The sequence below is a fragment of the Papaver somniferum genome, chromosome 5 (genome assembly GCF_003573695.1).
Source record: "Papaver somniferum cultivar HN1 chromosome 5, ASM357369v1, whole genome shotgun sequence".
Taxonomy (NCBI): domain Eukaryota; kingdom Viridiplantae; phylum Streptophyta; class Magnoliopsida; order Ranunculales; family Papaveraceae; genus Papaver; species Papaver somniferum.
This window is the reverse complement of record NC_039362.1, coordinates 180096705-180121482: the sequence shown is the minus strand read 5'-3', so window position 1 is coordinate 180121482 and position 24778 is coordinate 180096705. Positions and strand designations below refer to the sequence as shown.

Here is a 24778-nt window from a genome sequence, read left to right as displayed (position 1 = left end):
TGAGCTTCATGTGATTTATAGTTGTGAACCCCATATTTGGTACACCAAATGGATTAGTATATAAATAAGGGTAGGTAGGTGGAAATTGTTTTCTACTAATATTCGCCTGTGACTTCACTAAGGACGTCACCCTTCAAAAAGAAAGAGAAGGACAATAGATTCTCTTTTTGGCTTTGAAGGTACCAGGAAATACTCAAATGTGAAAGGCAGTAAAGAGACACTAGGAAACGCCAAGTATCTGAGATTCAGGTTAGAATCGATGAAACATATACAGCCTTTTAGATCAAGGAAAAAGGGATTTCATTAAGAGAGAGATATACAAGTTAAGGCGGCGACAAAGAGGAGGTTCCAGGAGAAGAGCCGCCGGTTGAGGGGAACTGCACTTTTCTTCAAAAATTCTGGAATTGCGCAGTAACCAAAGAGACCAGATTATAGCATGAAGAATCAGATGCCAAATTGTTTTGCCGGGACCATCAATTCCATTAGAAGACCAGGAACAGGACAAGGGATTAATTTTAGCATCAGCAGGGATCATATGCCAAACTGCGGTTGGGAGGGGGCACTTCAAAAATAAGTGTGCGGCTAATTCAACACAGCAATTGCAAAGATAGCATCTACCAGCCAGACAAATGCCCCGTCCTTGAATGTTCAAATGCTTCAGTATTTTCTCCCAGGCCGCTCACCAGAAGAAGAAGCGTATCTTAGGAGGGCTAGCATGCTTCCAGAACATACACAATTTTACAAGCCTCAAAACAACAGGAATACAAATACAGAAATCTAGGTGTTTCCAATTTCTTCGAAGGCTTACAGAGACAGGGATTAAACTTCGTTTTTTGGCACAAAAATAAGCATGCCTGGTATCTATCTTAGTGAATAATCCAATAATCAAGGGTTAAATTTTCATCCACCACCCAAATTTATATGACCCGTAAGTTACTAGCATGTTCTCTTTATTACCTTCCATCCATAATAGTTGCATGTTCTCAGGCTTGGTGATTGCCTGATATACATTGCTCCTGTGGTACATCTACAAGGTGGCTTCTAATTGTTGTTTCCAACTCCTTGCATCAACTGCGGCCTGCAATTAACACCACATCAAGCATACACTTTAGTATACAAGGTTGACCGTAGATTATAAGGACAATGTGTGGTTGGAAAATCAGAAACAAAGAAGCATAAACAGATCCATATCTAAGATGTACCTGGAATGGTTTATCCCTCCACTGGAACGAGCAACCACGAGACTCAATATGCTCAATAAAAGGTTGAGAGAGTGAGGATTTAAAGGATGTGTGGAGTTTCACTTTTCTGAGTCCCCTACATGACACCAAGGCAGCTATCAAGCCATTCGCAGTCAAGCCGTCCACGTGTAATATAGTCACAACCTGTAAGCAACTGATACTAGCGAGTGCTAAGAGGCCGACATCAGTTACAGAACAATATGACAAATTTATCTGCACCAGATAAAGTTGATCATTAGCTACAGAACTAAAGGACAGTTCTCAACACATAAAAATCAAAAAGAGACGCTAGGCAATAGTTACCTCACTTACCTGTTTCAGGCTTTGGGAAAAATGAGCAAGTAGAGCCATTCCGGAATCGTTAATATTGAAGCAGCTTTTTATGTCCAGTTTGGTAAGTCGCTTACAACCCTGAGCAATGGCTGAGAAACCCGTAGACGAAATATTAGGACATCCTCGCATTTCTAGAGTATTTATCTTTGTGCATTTTGACAAAGATAATAGGGAATTATCAGTAATATCCGTAGAATATGCCAAATTAATTATCTCCAGATTGGGGCACCCACTAGCAATTGCTGCAATCCCCAAATCAGTTATCGACGGTGACCTATACCAAAACAGAACAAGAAGAATAGTAAGGTCAAAATGTTATTTTCCTACTCCCAAATAACAAGAACTGCTTCACACCCCTGTTGGATCTACTCCCATCAATTTATATAGTATCGCAAGAAAAAGGAAATGACATGAGATTCATACAGTGAGACATCACAAACCTGTACAGGTCGAGCTCAATCAATTTCGGACAATGCGTACCTACATGGATAAGCCCCTCATCGGTTATGTTTAAGCAAATACCTATTCTCAGAACAGAAAGCCTGGAACCTCTAGATATAGACTTCAACCCTGCAGAGCAAATAAAAATGAGTAAAAACAATAAAATTGTGCTGTCACAGAGAAGGAACTGTTTGGAGCAAGTTTAAAACCTTCATCATCGACTTCAGTATCTGTAAAATCCAGCTCCTCCAAGAAATGGCATTTCTTCCCAATGGAGATGAAGGCTTCCCTTGAGACCAAGCTACAAGATTCCATCCTGAGGGAAGTAAGTGAGGTGCATGAATTTGTGATGCTATCCATAGAAAGACGAGTTATCTCACGACAGCATGAAATGTCTAGCTTTTTCAACTGTTTGTGCTTCGCCACAAGTAAAGACAGACCATCATCCATCACTCCTACACACTTGCTTAAGCTTAGGTCCCTCAGTGATATGCACCAATCTCCAATAGCCTTCAGGGCTGAAGATGTAAGCTGACAACCATCTAATTTGACGGACTGCAACATTGGGAGCCTTTGCATGCAATCAGTCAGAGAAACTGTGACCTACACCACCACCAGTGTTGAAAATATTAGCAGGGAGATAATCTTCCCAACTTATCAAGGAAAATTCGATACAAGTGCTGTTAATTTACCGGAGATCCATATGCTATGATAAGCTGACGTAAAGATACAACCCCATTTGTCACGGCAGAGAGACCGACGTGACTCACATTTGGACAGTACGACATATTTAGTGTCTGCAATGAACAATGTATCACCAATTCTGCCAATAGAATGATTTAAATAACACCTACACATAATTGCTTGAATCTCTAAAGACTAGATGTCAAAAACCAATCATACTCTCAATTGACTCAAAACCAAAACATAATGTGATATAAGTTTCAACACCTTATGTAATATTGTAGTACCTCTAGTGACAAGCTTCCCTGTCTGATATTAGCAAGACCTTCATCATCAATAAAGCAACATCCCACAAGAGCCAAGCTTTTGAGATACGGTAGTTGAAATATTTCTGGAAGGCATTTGTTTGTTATCTGCAAAGTGATAACATAAACAGTTCAGTGAACATAACAACAACATTGTCATGACCTATGCAAATAGATAGAGCTGATATTAAGTCCTTTAATATAGTAATTTATTTGCCTCATTGACACATAAATAGCACATCCATTCACAAGTGCGCACAACCTAGTATCATTTTGCACATACCATAGAACAACAAACCAGAAAGCCTAGTTGTTCATCATAGCCAACTGACCTGTGCATATCACCCCAACATAAATATTATGTGCATCATGAATGCCCACAACCTAGTAAGAAAGCCTAGTTGGAAATGGCAATGCTGTTGGCCTAGGCACTTCACCCCAATATGATGAAACCTACCAATTCAACCTTTAACATGATAACTTTATTGCCTAAAAACAATATAGCATGCACATTGCCCGCGCAACAACCTAGAATCATTCAGCACCTAACTTAGAATAACTTATCAGGAAGCCTAGTTGTTCAACATAATCAATAAGGGAATTCCCAGACCAGCAATTCCCATGAAAATTAACCAATTCAAATCCTTCAGTGCGACAACGTTACTGCCTCATTGACACATTGATAGGCATTGCAGTTGCACACAACCTAGTCATGATACATCAAACAAACCATAAACCAAGGGTGAAAGAAGATGTTCTTACCGGAATATATGAAAGATCCAAAATTTGCAGCTGTTTACATTTGACAGCAACCAAACCAACCCCCAAATCACTCAAACTAAAGCACCCTTTCAAATCAAGTAATTTCAGCTTCTTGCAACCAACAGCAATACAACCAATACCCATATCTGAAATAAAAACACATCTAGATAACCATAATTTCTCCAAATTCTTAGCTTCACTAATCACAGAAGCAGTAGAATCATTGAGACTAATCCCATTTGATAAGTCAATCTCAGTCAAGGTCAAGCAATTATTACTCACTAAACTTGAAACCCCCAGATGTGTAAAAAACTTAGACCTTGACAAATTGATTGATTTCAAACCAATTGATGATGAAATCAAACAAAGGGTTTTGTCTGCAACTCTCGGGCATAATGAAAAATCAAGACTTGATACAAAAGGGTAACGGTTAAGGATTTTGTTCACCAGCTCTGTTGAATATGGTTTTAAGGTTTTTCTGTGTTTTGATTCGAGGGAGTGGAATGATTTACAGACTAGTGAAAATGATTTGAGATCTAATGGAGACGATGAAAGGGAATCGAGGATTGTGAAGATGATTTCATCACTGAGGAATTCAAATGGTTTGAATCTACCCATTTCTTGAAGAAAAAACAGAGTACTGGATGAAGAAATTTGAGAGATTTTGTTGGATTGTTAGCTTTGGATGAGATTTGGGGGTTTTAAGGAAGATGAAGTTGTAGTGGAGATATGTCTGTCTGTTGATAACCAGGAGTGATTATACAGTACAAGCTCTTCCTGGGGGAGAGGTAGATGCTGGTTATTTGCTATATGAAATTACCATTTTGCCCTTTGTTGTTCTTTGGAAAATGACTTAGCCTACCCTTAAGGTCACTTGGCCTTTTGAAAAATAATAGTCCTACGCCTCTCGGTTAATTGTGCTGCTTGTGCGGTTGGATAATTTTAGTAACAAAAGTTATAGAGTACTTAAGAATTTTAAAAATTATCGGATTGTCTGACAAGTAAATTGATGCACTTGAAAACTATAAAAAATAAAATTTCTTGTCAAGTATAGTAGTAAACAACAAGATCAAATATTTTCTGGATCGATAAAATCTCTGATAAAAGGAGTCATGGGTGAAAACAGTTCCACAGAATTGCTAAGAACTAGTATCAATATTGTTACCAATTGGTACTAATTATATAAAACAAAATATTCCTGACCATCATGCGGAGCCAGAAAATCTCTCGCGGAGAAGCAGAAATCTTTGATGACAGATTAAAAAAAAAGGAGAAGCAAAAATAACTCACTCAGAATGGATAAGAATGAGCTTGAGACCTAGTCTTTACCATGGGATAGCTCCGCCTAGTTTGGTACCAGCCCGAACTGGGTTGCACAAACGCGGACACGACATAATGCGGACGCGGACACTACAAAATTCTCAAGAAAATTAGGACGCGGACACGTATATACATATTTTATTTATATATACAATCATGTATTTATATAGTAAAGTGAAGTGTTTCGATCCTAAAAATAAGAAAATGATGCTACATGTGTATAAATTTCAAAAGAAAAGAAGAGATTGTTTGTTTATAAACACTGAAGGTCAAGAAATCAATCTCTATTAAACATATGGCACAATCAAAATGCATTCTTAGAACAACACATGCCCAACCAAGAATATAAGTGATGTCATTTCCAATTACAAAACCTTAATAAAGACCTAAACGATTGATCTAAATGTTTGCATTTCTTCATTTAGTTAATAATAATAAAAATAATGGAAGAGTTTAAATGAAAATGAAAAGAAAAATGCTTCAAACTCGAGTCATCAGCGTGTCCAAACAGACGCGCGCAGGACGCGCATATTGGTGTGTCGGACACGCGTCCAACACGCGGCTCAAAAAATGCAGCGTCCGAGCAACCCAGAACCCGAGCAATACGGTGTCACCTTCGGCAATAGTCAAGAATCCATTCTAATAGGCACTTTGTGATGTTTTCAAGAAGGATTGGAAGATAAATAAGGGTACTTATGTCATTGTCAATATAGAAGACAAAAAAAGGAAGTCTTGGGAAAGACTTATTTGAGGAAGGACAGATCTAACGTTCTTTGGCTTGTACGAACGTTAGGATTACAGCGTCATCATCGATGTTTATCACTTATCATCCGCTCCTCCTAAATCCGGGACAACAGGGGCTTGTCCAACCTTGGGACACGAAGTGACACAATCCGAATGGTTGAGAAAGGAATGAATTTAGCGTTGGGATTGTTAGTGGGATGAAGAGGGTAGTGATCAAGGTCAGGATCCATCGTCCCATATCTGGACAATAACATTTGTCCGGGATATAGAGTTTTCCCTTATCATCACCATGATTAATTCGATAAATATTCCAAATTTTTTTTTGAAATGGCTCTTTCTCTCACTTGGTGAAGGTGTTTATTCGGGGAAGGTCATATCCGAGACCAGACGAACAAAGAAAAAAATCTCATTTGGAGCAGCGTCATTTGTGGGTTGCAGTTGCACCTTCACCAGATAACAAATTCCCATAGTTTTCTCTGCATTATCTATCTGATAAGGTACTATATGGCCCGTATAGACACGCATTCCATGGACCAAGACGAAGAGAAGAATATACTCTTTTTACCTTAATAAACAATCATGCAACTTGTAACTATATTTCCTTGGTTTGTTGATAATCGGTAAGTTGATGAGGATTAATCTAATAAGTTCATAGTCAAATTCTACTGGCCAAGTTGATGATTTTAATGGTGAAGAAGATCTGAGCAATGACTTACTTGAGGAAGGACAGAACTTGTACGAACACTTTTTCTTGTTAATATAATGCCGGCACAATAAGTGGCCAGAAAAGTCTATGGTTATCACGTTATCATATCATCCATCGTCCACAGATAAACACCATTTTAGTCCACAGATAAAACCATTGTTAATTGGATTAGCACTTGATCCCTGTTATGATTAGGTAAAGTACTATTATTGATGCAACAACTATGAATCTAAGCACATGGCGCCTACTGTCAACTCATCTTACAATTTTCATAAACAAAGGAAAAAGAACGAGTTGGAGATGGTTGTCCACAGTGCCACCCACTGGACAGGGTGTAACAGGTACAAATATCAAAGTAAAGTTGGAAGCCCACTCTAGGAAGTAGTACGTGATAAACCACAAGTTAGTTTTGAGTCTCTTAGTTGAGAGAGATCCCTATTTATAGACATTTCTTGAAATGAGAATGTCAAACATGTATCCTTTCCTGTCTTTTCTTATCTTACATCTGTCCCTACATCATTACAAGTGTACCTTAGATTCTTCTTTATGAACCCACGTGACTTGGACTGTGCACCTGCCTGTCAACAGGGAAGGAGCGCTACGTAGCGCTTTCTCTAGGATATGGGGAGACTTCCGCAGTCTTGGAGGGAATACTATCTAGCATCTCTTCTTGGATATGGGGAGGCTGACATTCTACTTTGGCATTTTTTCGGTATCTACATTAAGTCCCTGGCTATTTGGGCAAGGCGTTATTCTTCTCAACAGTCTACCATCTGCTTCCTCGGCTCTTCTGTCGTTGCGCGCTTCTTCTGGCGCCTTCACATTGAGACTTGCATATTCCCGCAAGTCCTCTTGTGTTTCAAGCTCGGATGGTTTCGACTTGCACGCTTGGTGCAAGTCCCCTTGCCTATTGGTGATTTCTGACTTGTGCGCTCGCTACAAGTGCCGTAGTCTTGATTCAGAACCGCTTGGACTTGCTCAATTCTGGCAAGTCCCCTAGCGCGGGTGTCTCTTCGACTTGCTATATTCTCGGCGTCTCTTTGGACTTGCACTCTTTCTGCGAGTCCCCTAGTGCGGTGTCTCTTCGACTGACTCTCTTCTCAGCGTCTCATCGGCTTGCTCTCTTCCTGCAAGTCCCCTTGTATGACGTATCTTCGACTCGTCCTCTTCTCGGCGTCTCTCGGGCTTGCTCTCTTCCTGCAAGTCCCCTTGTATGGTGTATCTTCGAAAAGAGGGCCCTCTTTTCGGCGTCCTCTTAGGGTGTCTCTCTTCCTGCACTTTTATGTTGTCAAAGGCTTGGGAACCGCTTTGGAGACGAAGGGTTACCCTTTCTCTTTTTATGTCAAAGGCTTAAGGGACGCTTTTTTTTTTTTATCAAAGGCTTGAGAGTCACTTTCTTTTTCTTTATTTTTTTGTCAAAGGATTAAGAGGCACTTTTGGAGTTGAAGGGTTTCTACCCTTTCTCTTTTTAGACTTGGCTTTAGAGCCAATGGCGTATGAGGCACTTCTTATAGGAAATAGTATCCTCTTCCCTCCTTTTTTTTTTGTAATCAAAGACTTAAGATCCATTTTTTCTCTCTCAAAGGATTAAGAGGCGATTTTGGAGTCGGAGGGTTTGTACCCTTTATCTTTCTTTTATACTTGTCTTTAGAGCCGATGGCGTAAGAGCCGCTTCTTATAGGCGATAGTATCCTCTTTTCTCCTTTTTTATTAAAGACTTAAGAGCCTCTTTTTTTAATTTTCTTTTAAGGGCTAAAGAGTTGTTTCTTCTCTCAGCTTAAGAGCCGCTTCTAAGGGATTAGGAGCCGCTTTCTTCTTGATTTGATGGGTATCTACCCTTCCTATCTAGGGCGCAAGAGCCGCTTTTGGAGGGTTTCTAGCCTCATTCATCATTCCATTTCATTTTATTTGTATCAAAAGCTTGAGAGTTGTTTCTCCCCCCCTCCTTTTTTTTATCATCAAGGGCTTAAGAGCCGCTTTTTATCTCTTTCATTTTTATCAAAGGCTTAAAAGCCGCTTTGAAGGGATTTAAGAGTCCTTCTTCTTTCCTTTCTTTTTATCAAAGGCTTAAGAGCCGTTTTTAAATGCTTAAGATCGCTCTTTTTTTATATATAATTTGACAGGAGAGGTCAAGGAGATGGCGCTATAGGCGCATTTATGGAAGCAAAAGTGTTCCTCCCTTTTCTTTTTTTTTTTGTATGACTTGCCTTGAAAGGCTGAGGGAATGGCGCTAGAGGCGCTTCTATGGGAGCAATAGTGTTCCCTTTTTTTCTTTTCTTTAAATGATAATTACTTGTATGGAGAGGCTTAACTACCCGAGTCTCAAAGAGTGAGTGCAAAGGGATTTACACACTCCAGGCTCAAAGAGTGAGCACGTGAGGAGTCATGGGCACTCCACCTTTTAATAAGGACCGGAGGATTTGGACACCCGAGTTTCAGAGAGTGAGCGCGAGGGTTTTAGACACTCCACCTTTCATTCATCATTTTTCATTTATTTTTATTTTTACTTTATTTTTATCAAGGGCGTAAGAGACGTTTTTGGAGTTCGAGGGTTTCTACCCTCATTCATCATTTATAAGGGCTTAAGAGCCAATTCTTTCATTCATCCATTTCTTTCTTATCAAGGGCTTAAGATCCACTATTTCTTTTTTCTTTTTATCAAAGGCTTAAGAACCTCTTTTTAGAGGCGAAGGGTTTCTACCCTTTCTCTCTTTTTTATTTTCATCAAAGGCTTGAAGGGCTTCAAGAGCCGCTTCTTCCCTTTCATTTTCATAGAGAGAAGAGCTTCCTTTAAGAGCTTAAGAGTCGCTTCTTAGAGGGAAAAGTACTCTCTCTTCCCCTTTTTTATTTTTTATTTTTATACTTGGCCTTAGAGCCGGTGTCATGGCATAGGAGCCGCTTCTTAGTGTTTTCTCCCCTTCATCAAGGGTGGCAGAATTTAGACACTCGAGTCTCAAAGAGTGAGAACAAGAGGATTTTTAGACACTCCCCTTCTCGTCGAGGGTGGGACGATTTAGACACTCGAGCCTCTTGGTTGTTGAGGGCAGGAGGATTAGACACTCAAGTCTCAAAGAGTGAGGACAAGAGGATTTTAGACACTCCACCTCTTATCGAGGGTGAGGGGATTTAGACACTCGAGCCTCTTGGTTGTCGAGGGCAGGAGGATTTAGACAGTCAAGTCTCAAAGAGTGAGGACAAGAGGATTTTAGACATTCCTCCTCTTATCGAGGGTGGGAGGATTTAGACACTCGAGCCTCTTGGTTGTCGAGGGAAGGAGGACTCAAGTCTCAAAGAGTGAGGACAAGAGGATTTTAGACACTCCCCCTCTTATCGAGGGTGGGAGTATTTAGACACTCGAGCCTCTTGATTGTCGAGGACATGAGGATTTCTTAGACACTCAAGCCTCTTGGTTGTCGAGGCTAGAGGATTTATTTTAGATTGATAGCACCTCTTGTCGAGGGAGGCTTTTATTTTTTCACATATATATTTCTTCCAATTTCTTCCAAAAATGCTTGGATTTCTTTTCTATTAGCTTCATACAACAATACATACAAGAATGGCGATAGTAATTAAATGCTTATCAAGTGCAACATGTGGGCATACTTGAAGTATATGTGCAGCAGATACATATTGGCGCCGAGATGACTTATATACTAAATACTTGTATGGGATGTATTAGTACAGATAGGTGGCTTAGCTATTTCCCAACGGCTATGTTAGCTATGAGTTCATATGCATGCATGCACATTAAGAAAAGAAACAAATAAAATTGAAACGGGTGAGAGCAGCACAAAAGTTATGATGTATTAAATTAAAGTATTTGTGTTTCACCTTTGAGCCGCTATCTGGTGACTGCAATCTGTATCTAAGACATTCTTGACCAGAAATGTAAATATTCATTACTGAAGTCATATGTAAACATGCTATATTACTTCATCATCAAATCTTAAATCTTTGAGAGTGAGCAAATGTGCCAAACCCAAATTGCTATGTCATGGTATGATATTTACCAAGTAAACTACTTTATATGATTATAAGAGATATGTGGACATGCATCAGCGTGTACACAGGCGGCGTATATATTTCCTAGTGTTTAACTACATGACTTGTATACTAATTTCATTGCATGGGTGCATCGGAACAGCGTGCATGGACAGACACTCAATGTTATACGGGGCCGTAAACAGGTGGATATGCTTTGAAATAAGATCAGGATTTCAGAAGTTGTAGGAATGAGTAAATAATTACCGCCGAGGTGTTTCGGGTTTAGAGCTCATATCCATTCTGCATCAGCGGCTGTGTATATTGCCTTACAACTTGGTGCGCCCTGTGGTGCGGTTTATTTACCTAGTTTTCTTAGGCTCTCATTTGATTTGAAGTCAGCTGATTCCGCTTGTGGTGCTTGCATCTAGGGTCCCCATGGAGCTTTTACTCAATAATGCTTTGTGGAGGAACCGGCTTGCCTTATAGCAGGGCTCGTTGATGCTTTCTCCTACCAAGCTGGTGTCGCCAGTTCCACTTCTCTCTGCGTGATGTCAAGTTAAAAATGACAGTAGTTTGTTGCCGCGGCTTGTGAAGACGAATTTGCTGATTGTGAATCGTCCAGTTCGAGGAACATCAGGAATTAATTCACTTCTTATTGCACTCTGGCGTAATTTTGAATGAGATCGTGCTGAGGGATGCTGACTTTCTCTCAACAATGGGTTGCTGGTCTCGTCCTTGGCATGAGGAGCATTAGTGGCATTTTCAAGAGAGCTGAACTGGTAGCAGCTGGAACCGATGCTCTCTCCCCATCTCTCTTTCAATTGTTCTTCCATCCTTGACTTGTGAAGAATTTCTCACATGCGTTTCCATTACTTGCCTCTTCCGCTGATACAAGCATACACTTTAAGAAGATTAGCGCTGATGTATCTTAAGACGCCAAGGTGATAACATCATGAAGCAAACAAATTATTAAAATGAACTTGGTATGCCAAGGACTGCCATCAAACAGTTAATGTATACACTGGCCTAAAGTACTTCTTAGCTTTGACAATACAAGTTTGTTAAAGCGTATAGCAACATCGAAAACTACTGGGTGATTACTAAATGATACTGAACGACGAAAAGATAGGAAGGGAAAAGGAGAGTTGGGTATCAATATTTTAACAACTCATCTATCTTTAACAATTAGAATTACGCAAATGAAAATTCCCAAGTAGACATGGTGTCATTCAATAAATGCCATGGGCAGAGCTTCAGTTTTAACGGATTTCTATTTCACGTCTCGAAAATCGTTAGGTTACCAGAACGGACATGCTGTGAAATACTATTAAGGTAAGGCATCGAATACGCATCTTTGTGAGAGGGTGAATTCCGCCTACGAGCTCCTCTTTGTGGAGTTTGTATAAACACTTGATGTGCATTCAACGCCCCTTTCCACGAAAGCCGACAGGCTTAGCTCCTTGTTTACCACTTCAATTTTTTTTTTATACAAGCGACAATGGAAGCTCGAATTGAAAGCCGCTGATATGGGAACGTCGATATACAGCCACTGCAATCGATAATCCATGACTCAGGTAATAGCCACTGAACAGGGACGATAGGAGATAGCCGCTGGAAGTAGGGGGTGCTGAGGATACAAGCGTCGATGACAACGGAGGCGACGCTGTCTTGATTCGTTCAAAGGGCGCTGGGAAGACTAAACAGGCGCTGGTAAGAGAGAGATGGAGGCACTCGAGAGAAGCAGGCGCTTCTCGAACATGGAGGCGCTGATGAGAAGTTGGGTTATTGAGGCGCTACTTGGAGGAAGATGGAGGCGCTGAAGAGAAGTTGGAGGAAGATGAAGGCGCTGACGGTATGAGGAGATGACCGCTGGATGTAGGTGGTGGATGAAGAAAGTTGGATTATGAGCCGACGCTGGATGGTCTGATGGGGAGTAATAGCGGACAGTGGGTGTTGTTTTTGGAAGAGTGTCATGTGTTCGTTGAGATAGGAAAAGTGGGATAAAGATGGCGCTGGCTGGTTGTTAAGACGCTGTATGGAGAGAATGAGTCATATGATGTCGCTGTTGTGAAGAGCCGCTTTGCCCACTGGTTCAGGCGTGTGTCGCTAAACACGCGCGGGTTGGGTGTAGAAAAGTTGGGCGCTGCTTATTTTTATGGTCTCGCTGTCATTAAGTGGATGTAGAAAAGAAAGTGAGTGAGGGGCTACTTAGATTTCATGGCGCCGCTGTGATTGAGCTTTCAGTGGCTGAACCGTTGTCCTAATCCTATGAGTAGACTCCCACTGTGGTTGCCAAAATGTAACAGGTACAAATATCATAATAGAGCTGGAAGCCTACTCTAGGAAGTAGTACATGATAAACCACAAGAAATTAGCTATGAGTCTCTTAGTTGAGAGAGGATCCCTATTTATAGACATTTCTTGAAATGAGAATGTCAAACATGTATCCTTTCCTATCTTTTTTTATCTTACATCTGTCCCTACAGCATTACAAGTGTACCTTAGATTCTTTTTTATGAACCCACGTGACTTGGACTGTGCACGTGCCTGTCAATAGGGAAGGGGCGCTATGTAGCGCTTTCTCTAGGATATGGGGAGACTTTCGCAGTCTTGGAGAGAATTCTCTCTAGCATCTCTTCTTAGATATGGGGAGGCTGACATTCTATTTTGGCATTTTCCTGGTATCTACACAGGGCCAGGCTCACCATTACAAAAACTTTTCAAATGTCCTCTTGCCATTTCTTTTGAAGAAAATCAATCATGCCTGGAATGTCGCATATCGTTAGACATATCTTGTATGTTAGGGTCTGTTAAGTCACGTATGTTATGGTGTGTAAGTTATATCTTGTATTTATAGGAAATATCTTGTAACCAAACTTAATATTATGTTGTATCTCTTATATTTCTTGTATCAAAAGGAATATTTCTATTCTAATCTTTGAGAAATACATGTATTCTCTTTTGTTTCTCTTCCACTGAGAACACATTAAATCTCTGTCGCAACTTGGTATCATCTTGGTTTTCAAGGGTCTGTTTTTTTTTCTTCTTTTCATCCAAATCTTTGATTTTATTTTATTTTTACATCGGAATGACTGGTGGTGAAAAATCATCTCTCGAGTCTTCTTATTCTTCATGGATAGATATCCCTTTTGCCAGACTTCATGGAGCTATTTCAGACAAGCTCACATGTCACAATTTTCTTCTTTGGAAGGCTCAATTTTTACCCTATTTACAAGGTTATGATCTTGAAGGTTTTATTAATGGTTCTAACTGTCCACCGGTTAAGCACAAGGATGGTTCTTCAAATCGCACCGACAAGCTATTACTTGGATGGATCTTATCATCACTCCCATCACCAATTTTAGAAAATGTGAAATCATGTCAATCTTCAGAGGTATGGATAAAACTTACCGAAGTTATGCATCTAAAACTGATGCTACTTCGATTCACCTGAAGTCTTGTTACAAACGATCACTAAGGGAAGTTTATCATTGGATGACTATATTCAATCTGTCTACAACATCGTTGATTCTCTTGCTGCTAGTGGTCATGAAATTTCTAGTAGTGAATTTTGTCATTATGTTCTCAAAGGTTTAGATTCGACATATCAAAGCATTGTTATTTTTCTGTTACAACTGTGAGTCTAATTACCACTGATCAGTTTGAATACATGCTTTTATCTTATAATCTTCGTGTTGCTCAAATCAAATTGCTTGTTACTCCTCCTCAAGCAAATATTGTGCGTAGTACCCGTGATACACCTCTCACAAAAAATGGAACCCCAGCTACTACCTGTCAAAAATGCATACAACCCTATCACGGTGCTAGAAATTGTTGGAAGAGTTACGATAAGAACTATTATCCCCACGTCGTCCACAACCAAAGAGTGGTCCAAAGAGAGGTGGTAAAAGTTATTCTTCTTTGTTAGGACCTCGTGGTGCATATACCGCTATCCATAAACCTATCAATATCTATGATTGGCTTCTTGACAATAGTGCAACAAATCACATGGAAATATAATATGGGTAATATTTAGACTCATTATGAGTATACCGGTCCGGATCATGTCAAAAATGCTAGTGGTGCCAATCTCTCTATACCCATACTGATAATGCTATTTTACAAACTCCCTCCCTAAGTTTGTACTTTCTAATGTTCTTCATGTTTGACACCTGTCTCACAATATCCTATCAATTTCTCAATTTTTTCGTGACAATGATGTAGTTTTTGAACTTTATGATGATTTTTCCTTGTTAAGGATCGACCTATGGGGGAGGTAGTACTTCAGGGACAACTCCGTGATGGCTTATACACTCTTCAGTATGTCACTCCTAAAGCTCTTGTCGGTAAACGTGATTCTATTGAAACCTGGCATCAACATTTAGGTCATCCGATGCTTCGTACTGTTCAATCGATTGTCCGTCGTCATTGTTTCCCAATTCCTATTTCCACTTTTTCGTTTTGTTTCTCGTGTTTAGAGAATAGGAGTCATAAATTGCCTTTTCAATGAAGGTTATCGTTATTATATCTTGTTTGTTGATTGTTTTAGTCGATTCACATGGATTTTTCCTATGCATGCTAAATCTGATATGTTGCAAATTTTTATTACATTCTCTAAACATGTTGAAAATATTTTTAACACCAAAATCAAGGTATTTCAGTCTGATAACGGCGATGAATATCGAAATTTCACTAAAATTTTGCAATCTAATGGCACTCTTCATCTTTTCCCTTGCCCCCATACTTCCGCATAAAATGGCTTAGTAGAACGTAGATATCGTCATATTGTCCAAAGTAATCTTACTTTAATTTCTTTAGCATTTGTTCCCTTATCTTGTTTAATCGTTGCCGGATTATTTATCATTACACATATTTGGTTGTCTAATTTGTTTTCCTCTTCTTCGACCTTATGGTCGCAAAAAATTGGATTCCCGCTCTTCTCTTTGTGGTTTTCTTTGCTATAGTGATCATCACAAAGGTTACAAATGCCTTCACTTACACATTGGTCGAGTTTATTAGTCTCGTGATGTTGTCTCTGTTGAAGATAAATTCCCGTTTGCTGCTGTCCCTCCTAAGCTACCCTCTTCTCCGTCGTCCTTACAGGTATTTTCTTGGCCATCCTCTTCCAATATCTTCCCTACTGTGTTGTCTTATCTGGATTCTATTGTTACTACCGGTTCCAACCCACGTGAGTGGTTAAATTTGAGAACTGCAGACGCAGTACGTTCCACTATACAACACACTTCTAGTGATGCTCGATTACCAGGAATAGACCCACCTGCTTCCGCTACTGTACTTCCACCCGGCGCATCATCCACTGCTCCAACAGACACCAGCAGCTTCAATCGGTCCATTACAGCACCGACATTTTCTGACAGCAGCACACATCAGACCACTCCCGTACTTCCTAATACTACTGCCAGTGCTATTATACAGGATAAAATCACTCATACAACACCTGACCTACCTAATACTACTGTTGGTGCAATTATATATCCAACAGAAGACAACTTCCCCCGATGCTCATCTGACAGCACTACAGCCAAACGAGATGCTGTCTACAGCTCCACTTGTGTCTGTTGACACCTCACCACCTTATGATTGTACGCCTATAGAACCGATTGACTACAACAGTCAAGATTCTCTCTCTTTGCCGCCACCTGAAGATGTCCTTTCTAGTGAATAACCAGTGCATTCAGTTTCGCAACTAAAAGTTTCTCATGACCATCCAATGATAACACGGGGAAAGGATGCACTACAAGAAAAACTGGATTAAGCAACCCGGCAGTTTTGGTTGTCAAAGCCCATATTGAGTCGCTCTAACCGTTATAGCGACTTAATTTGGTTCTCGCTCTTGAATTGCAAAAGGTGGGATTTCTATAGGTCTAGAGCAGCTAGGCACTCGCTCTAAATATGTTTCAACTACCATCAGCGATTAACTAATATGATTGCTTTAAATTTATTCCAACTATCCTAAAGTGAGACACTCTAAATATGCTCCAACTACATCAGCGGCTAACTAATATCACTGCTTTAAGTTTATTCCAATTATCCTAATCGAGTCGCTCAAAATATGCTTCAACTGCCGCAGCGGCTAACCAATATGATAGCTTTAACTTTATCTCAACCATCCTAGTGACTAATATGTTAAGTTGATAAAGGTTTAGAGCGACTTAACTGACCAATAATCGGTTGCTCAGGGTTTCTGAAGTACGAGATATCAGAGGGCCCTAATTTGAGCTTGTCTAACATTAGTTGCTCTAGTTAGTCTAACATTAGTTGCTCTAGTTATTCATCAGTAGGGAATGTTCCGGTTGGTTAAAAAGCTTTCAGGCAAGTTTTGACTCGGATGAATAAAAAATGAAATTAAAATTAATATAGAAAGCAAATAATTAAATGCAAATAAATGTATTTTCTTAATCAATGAATTTACAATATCATTTATTAATCAAAAAATTTACAATCTGCTTGACAAAAATTAAATAAAATAAAAGCTCGTTTCTTTGGAAAAAGAAATTAGAAGACGAACAACATTGATGCAACCATTTCAACTTTGAGAAGATTAGAGTTCTTTGAAATATCACCGGACAAGCTTAAATACACAGATCGAATCTGCAACTTAATATCATTCAATCTCTGATTTTGAGAGCAATAGAGTTCTCATTTCAGATCTAATTCCTTCCTCCAAAAATTGGTCCTGCATATATACAAACAAGCAAATCCAAAGTAGAAGTATACACATTAAGGAAATCGAACTTAAGCAAAAACAGGATCAAGAACTACTCAACAAACGAATCAATAATACCTGATACTTTTGTACCTTTTTCAAAGCTTAGATTAGTGGAGCAAACTAAATCAGATTTTTTCATTCTAAACAAACAAAAGCCCAGACCCATTAAAAAAATCAAAAACTATGACAACCATAACAACATAAAGAACCAATCAATAAAACCCATAAATTTGGTACCTAATTTAAAGGTACCCTTCAAACACTCTTGTCTGTGAAATAAATTTGTTCATTACAACAAATTGCTGAACACCACTATTACTACAATCATTGCAGACTACTAATTTCTGAAAAATTGATTAAGGCTCTTTGCCAATTTCAGATGAACAAACAAAACTAATTTCTGAAAATCATCAAACAACAAATAAAATCACTTGGATCTAAATAAATAAAACCCCCAAAATGAAATAAAAATGAAGAACAATATGAAGCAAACCCAAAAGGAAACTCACATGCAAAATGAAACCCACTACTCAATTCTTAATTGAAGGAAAACTCAGCTATTAATTCAACATACGACGAAAATTCAACATGAAAAAAAACATAAACTCAGTTGAATAACTATAAATCTCAACTCTTCAATAATCATTAGAGTTGAAATCAGTAAAGATTCAACATTTTAAAACAAATCCCTAACTGAACAAGGAGGAAAAAAACAATCTTCAATAAAGTAATATTCCAAACTCCTCAAATCATCATTAGAGTCAGAATCTGTTACAAGTTTAATCATCTAAACTAATTTAGCAGAAATTAAAGATAGATCACATTAAACCATCTAAATCAAAGTAAAAAGTCAACCAAAAATTGAGAAAATTGGACGGGAAAAGAAGTTTAAAGAGCGATTCAAAAAATTAATCAGGTGTTAGTGGTGTTTGTTCAAACTTCAAAGAGAGAGACGTGAAGGCGGTGGATTTTTTACTGTGAGATCTAGTTTAGAAGGAGAAGAGGAAATGGAGATGAAGATAAGGCAGAGAAAGGAGGCGGAGAGAAAGAAGTAGGGGTAGGTTTTTTTTCTTTCTTTAGGATTAATTTATAGGGTAAACAAGATGCTCCATCTCGAGAAATATCTAACGAGATCCAGGGCCCAGATTATTGCACGTATATTTTGCACGTGCACTTGAGTTCTAAATTTTGGAAACCCAACCACTAATACAGTGAGATATGTACAAAGCCCATAATTAATTATATTATTATTAATCTAGTAATAATATCCGGATTAGTTATTATATTCCCGATTTTTAGTTTGCAAAATTTAAAGTTTTCTAAAGTCAAAGCTTCCAAAAATTGTGAGTGAATCCTAAATATTCCATAAATTAAGAAATAAACGATTCTTTAAAATAAAAAAACGCGAAATATCTTTTCTAAAAGACTTAACTAATGGGATAATAAATGATAATCCGAAAAAAAATCTCCCCAAAAATTACTTTTCATTTAGCTTTTCTTACTTCTCGTTAAAAAGTGAATATTCTTTTCTTTTCCCATCGCAATTATCAAATCGAATTTTTTAATTTCACGTTTTGAAAAATCAGAATTATCACCACCATTGAAAACTCCAATTTCTATAATTGAGTGATAATCGCAATTACCAGCCTACTGAAAAATTCGATGAAAAATATTTTATGATGAAAAATAAAAGTTACACAAAAAATTGCTATTGTCAAATTGAAAATTTCAATTTTCACGTTGTAATTTTCACATTTTGCAACCACTTACATTTTGAAAATATTGCAACTATCACCATTATTAAAAACTCCAATTTTTACATTTATGTGATAATCACCCTACTAAAAATTCCAATTTTCACAACTTTGTGATAATTGTAGTTTTCAAATGAATCTTGAATGCAAAAAATTTTTATCAACTCTTTTGTTTAAAACTAGGAACTAAAATTTCATTCAATTTGAAATCAAATTATTTAAACCCTAACTTTAAAAAGAAAAAAGAAACTGAAAAAAATTTATTTCCATTTTAAAAAAAAATAAAAAGTGATAGTATTTATGTTCCAAATAATTTCTTGAATTTCATCTTTTTATCCAGTTATCATCACTTTAACCGAATAACCATCGACCCAAGTCAACGATGTATGTTATTCATCAATCTTACCTGAAATCACTCGACTCCACTCAATTTCTCCTAAATTTCATCGGTTTCTCCGACATCCATTAATTTAAAAGGAAGGTTCATTGACCTTAATCTTATCCTATGTCTATCGAACTGAATTTCCATAGGATTCCATCGATTTCTCTTAAAGGGTATGCATACCGGGTATCCGTATCGTCAGGAAGTCACGAACTCATATCAAAAGGGTGTGCATATTGATGGTAAACAGTTGGTTGTTTTCATTGGTGTAACTGTGTTTGCTAAAGATCTATGAATATCCATTGCTCGAATATATTTCCATAGTTCAAACAAGACAAGCTTGAACTTGAAATTTGTCTTATAAGTATGTATGAGAAATATAGCAAAAATGAACTATAGCCATGGTCAAGGTATGCACAGCGAGTATGCTTAACCTTAGGCGCTTCATGTGCTTTTTCCTTTGCACTTAAGATTCCGAACTAGGTTAGGTCAACCAGGTATGCATGTCGAGTATGGGTACCTTTGGAAGTTGTGAAATCAGATCCAAAAAGTGTGCACACCTGTATGCGTACGTGCTGTTGGAAGTTCGCGAAGACATATCATAAGGGTATGCATACTGGGTATCTGTATTGTCAGGAAGTCCCAAACTCATATCAAAAGGGTATGCATACGGAGGTCAATATATAGCAGTATGAACCAAAATATGCATTGATAATATTTATACCGGAAGTTACTACATAGGACAATTAGATATGATTAGTATTGTTGATTTCATCCCGGCCAAACTCTTACAAAGTTTCCGACTTATGGTAGTCCACTCCTGGCCAGGTTTCAAGCTCAGAGCCACGAGTTATTTCGGAATCCAAGTAGAACCGGTTAAAAGTTGAATTGTGAAGTTAGTTGTAATCATTCACAAGCTACCTTTGGGAAGCAAGCTGTAACCGGTCACAAGCTACTTCGGGAAACAAGGTGTAATCGATTACAAGCTTTTTCGGTTAAGCTGAACCAATCTTAACTTTTGTTGAGATTTGTGGTATAACCGGCCATGTTTTGAACTCGGAGCCACTTGGTTCATAGTTTGTATGACGTTATACCGGATTTGAAGTTCGAAACGACACTGAGCTTCATATTTATCGATTTCGATGATGTATCATGCTAAGTTTGAAGTCAGAACCCTCCCGGAGCTTCTTGGTTCATAATTAGTATGCTCTTATTCCACATTTGAAGTTCGAATCAACACTGAGCTTCATATTTATCGATTTCGATGATATAGCATGCTAAGTTTGAAGTCAGAACCCTCTCAGAGCTTCGAGGTTCATAGTTTGTATTATGTTATACTAAATTTGAAGCTCAAATCAACACATGAGTTTCATATTTATCGATTTCGATGATGTATTATGTTAAGTCTGAAGTCAGAACCCATCCATAATTTCGTGGTCCATCTCTAGTAATCTTATAACCTGAGTTTACCAGTATGAATTAAAGCTACTTCATGACCTGCATGACTAGTCGAAATTACTTCATGACCTATGCGAGTAGTAGAAATTCAAACCGGAAGCACAAAAACACAAAGAGAAAGCACAAAGAAAACACACTTGCCTTGATTTTTCAATCAAATCGAATTTTCGTCGACTTCAATTAATTTCACTTGTCATCCGTTATCTTACTCGAAAATTTCCTAAATTCTATCGGTTTCTCCGGTATCCATCAGTTTAAACTGAATGTCCGTTGACTTCATATAATGCTCCAGAAAAAAGAAAAAAAAAACCATGAATTTACATTGACCAACAAAAAAGTCAAAGCCTTTTGAAATCACTTCACGGATCCGCGTGGTTTTATTTTGGCTTATAGAAATCCAAAGTATCTAAATCCACCAATCGATGCATGAAACAAAAGTCATACGGATTGCCAATTTGCCATCTTGACTAGTGGAAGGAAAATTCCCGCAAAACTTTGTTGTTGCCTCAAGAAAGAAATCCGGACCCTAGATCGTCAAAAAATACCCCCACCTTTGTTCGATGGCTATCATTTTGATGATCCGTATGATATCCATTTGGCCAATAGAAAACCACGGATGTTTATCCCACGAATATATGCAAACACAAAATGTCACACGGATTGCCACCTTGTTTTCCCTCTAAGTGAAAATGTCTTCTAAATTGATTAGCGGGAAAATCCAAGTTTTGGCGCAAAGTTCCCTCCAAAAATTTCATTTTTCCCTCCACTCGCATAAACTGGTTTCTCTACGCTCAAACCCTTACTGTCTATTCCCCATCTCCAACTCTCTGAAACTTAACCCAAATGGCCGAATTAAAGCTAGGTCTTGTACAAATCTGTCAAAATTAGAGATTTTAGAGTGGGTTTCTACATTTCTTCCTCCCCTGTTTTCGACATATCTTCGTGGGTTTGTATACTTTGTTGCTGATGGTATCGGCATATCTTATTTCTGATTTTGATTCATGTCATTCTGTTTCTCTTGCAAAAGCATTTGGGGTTTCAAGATCCAACACTATGATTAATTGAAAAGCTTCAATTACTAACCAATTTATAAAGGTAATATTTTTCACTCGATTTTGATTCAATAGTAAAGATCCAAAAAAGAGAAATTAGGGCTTCTTAATTTCTCTCTTATAACCTGTTTGATAAAATGACTCTAAGAAGTTTCTGACAGATTTTGTTAAAATGATTTTGACGAACTCGATTTTTGACTGTATTTGCATATGGAGGTTGGATTTTTGGTGAGATTGTTCGAAAGGGTTAGTAGATGAACTTACAAAAAAGAGGATTAGTAGACTGTTTCATCTTTTTTGAACACCTAGATTGGCTATTTGGCCTTATAACCACAGCTACCTCCCTCCCTCCCTGTCAATTTCTGTGATATATTGAACATTGTCTCATTCTTGACATTTTCCCAAACTTGACACTGTCTCATACTTAAAAATTCAGCTGATAAGTCCAGTTTTGCGAAAGAGTCAGCAATGAAAATAGGTGCTCTGTTTTCTATGATTATCCTCTCCTTCCTATCAATCTCAAGTGAATTTCTTCTTTTATCAGTAAAGTAAGATATGGGTTATGTTAATCATTGATTCATTTTCTAAATTTAACCCCTTTGTTCAATTTTATGTTTTTTCATCTACAGATGCACAACCTTCAAGTAGTCTTGGTCTTATGTTCAACTAAGAAGTAATCTTCCATCACCAACAAAATCAGTTCAATTTTTGAAATTTCTGAGAGTAAGTTAAGTACAACTCTATGACCCAAACCCGATTTTAACATCATTAGCAGGTACTAAAATCCATGTTAACTGTGCTACCAAATGATGATATCATTTCAAATGTGTCTAAAATCAATCACTTGTAGATGAATGAACTAGACTAAATATCGTTCCTTTTTATCCTAATACTAAATATCTTTCACTTGTAGATCAGCCCTGTTACTCATTTTTATTCACACTCCAAGCCTTATATAAAGATTTATACCTGATCTTGTAAGTTCCTGTAAAAGGCCTCAGTAAATGTCATTTAACTAAAGATACGTTTTGACAAATAGGACATAATCGTGATTCCTGATATCTAGTTTTCTAACAATGGAACAATTTTCATAATGAAATGTATAAGCTAGTCATCAATTTTTTGATAAGGGAAGCAGAACAATGCTTACCTTGTTATGGGCAGACACAGTCTTACAAATGTTGTGCCCTGCACCAATTCAGAGCGATTTTTCTGAGAAAGCAAGCTTTTGTGTGAAAATTATTTTGCAGCTTTACTCGATCCATTGCTGGATACTAAGCTCATCCCAGATTATTAAAGTTATTCAAGTTTTTTGTCTTTAGGAATTGAAGGTGTTGGTGTTGTTCTGAAGTTCTGCTAGATACTTGTTATTGGAATGGAAGTACTTGGCCGATCGAAAATAAAATAAAATGGAAGTACTTGAAGTTGATGTACCTGATGTAATGTTGGAAATGCATGTTTGCATCTAGCAATCAATCTAAATCATAAATTATCTTATTGTAAATCTTATGTGTTCCCTCACTAGTTCAATTGCATTGAATAAGTTGTCTTAGATTGAATTTTAAATTTGTGAATATATGGAAGTGGAGGAGTACGTCAAGCACCCAGGGAAGTTTGCACTTGTTGGAGGAAAACGGCTCAAGGTATATTTAGATGCTTAAAGTTCTTTCAGTGTATACCTTTATATGCTGTTGTGACTTAAACTTGGATGCATTTGTGCTTTTTATTTATCATTCCTATTTCAATTAATAATTTATCTGCAATATTTGGAACCTGGTTTTAGGGAATGATCATGACAGGTGGGATTGGGACTGGTAAGACTCTGCTTTCCAAGACTATTGCAGCAGAAGCCAGAGTACCTTCATTTATTCAGAGCAGATTCAGAAAGGAATTGTAAGTTGGAAATTCTGCATAATTTGTTCAGGATGAAATTTATCCACTATCGTTGTGCGTGAGACTTATTCTTATCATAATGATCAGGTGTATGTATGGCCCTTCTTGGCATTTCTTAGTCTTTTGTAAGCACATTGATATCTTGGTTTCAATTTCATAGTTTGGAATCTTTATGCAAAGCATAATCTTAAGAATACTGGAACAGCTAACAAAACAAATACTTCAGGATATATATTCCTCATTGCTTTTGCACCAGTTACCGAATTACTATATTTCTACTTTTTTTTTGAGTATATTATGCTCTACAGAATGTACCAAGTTCTTCAATTGGTCAATTGTGTTTGCAGGAGGGTCTGCCAATGGTATTCTCTGTGTGCAACATTATAAAAGGGATACGGAGAAAATGTAGAAGCACAAGCACTAGATATCTTGGAGCCTGCAAAAGCTGTAGTAGTCACGCTTGCAGAGTGGCCTCGGTGAAACTCTGCATTTCTAATTTATTAACTGTTACTGGAAAATTATGCAGTGAAGGCCTCTCAGAGAGTCTCAAGCAATTTGAGATTATGGAAAGATTGTTTACTGAACAGCGTTTCAATGGGATGATCCTAGTATTTTGGAAAATTTACTCTTCAACAAACTAATTATTTTTATGACATAACTAATTTTGTACCTCTTGATGATGGTTTAAAAAATGAATGCTAAATTTTCAATGGGATGATATCCTTGTATCCTTGAAATAAATCTTATTCCCCAACATACTGATTCCTTTTTTCTTACATAACAAAATTTAGAACGGCTAAAACAAAAAGCTTAATAAACAAATCACAAATTTTAAAATCTGACTTTTCTTTTCAAGGCTGGTGTTGCTGAGATAGGATTGTACCAACCAAATGTTTTGAATTGCTGGCCCACTGTGCCTCAAAGTAAAAAGCTACTCAAGCACTTTTGTAGTTGCTGCGGATAACTTGAAAAAGTGATGTACCAACGTA

The 24778-nt window shown here is 37.8% G+C and overlaps 1 protein-coding gene and 1 long non-coding RNA gene across 6 annotated transcripts; one reads left to right on the top strand and one right to left on the bottom strand.

The window, feature by feature from the left end:
• Positions 1-215: 215 nt before the first annotated feature.
• LOC113283831 (F-box/LRR-repeat protein 3-like) lies at positions 216-4509 on the bottom strand. Of its 2 annotated transcripts, none has more exons than XM_026533219.1 (8): positions 3767-4509; positions 2987-3112; positions 2708-2812; positions 2225-2618; positions 2015-2144; positions 1545-1848; positions 1203-1454; positions 216-1078 (listed from the first exon to the last, which is right to left on the bottom strand). In XM_026533219.1, the coding sequence occupies exons 1-8, from the start codon at positions 4382-4384 to the stop codon at positions 1028-1030; spliced, it is 1980 nt and encodes a 659-aa protein (XP_026389004.1). In that variant the 5' UTR covers positions 4385-4509; the 3' UTR covers positions 216-1027. The 2 variants fall into 2 exon arrangements, with proteins under 2 accessions (XP_026389004.1, XP_026389005.1); XM_026533220.1 differs by having other exon boundaries at positions 1554-1848.
• Positions 4510-21527: 17018 nt separating this feature from the next.
• LOC113278252 lies at positions 21528-24553 on the top strand. 4 transcript variants are annotated; one of them, XR_003325389.1, is made up of 5 exons: positions 21528-21939; positions 22526-22619; positions 23219-23539; positions 23680-23789; positions 24137-24553. It is a non-coding gene; the product is annotated as an uncharacterized LOC113278252 (long non-coding RNA). The 4 variants fall into 4 exon arrangements; XR_003325388.1 differs by having other exon boundaries at positions 23147-23539; XR_003325386.1 differs by having other exon boundaries at positions 22526-23539.
• The last annotated feature ends 225 nt before the right edge of the window (positions 24554-24778 follow it).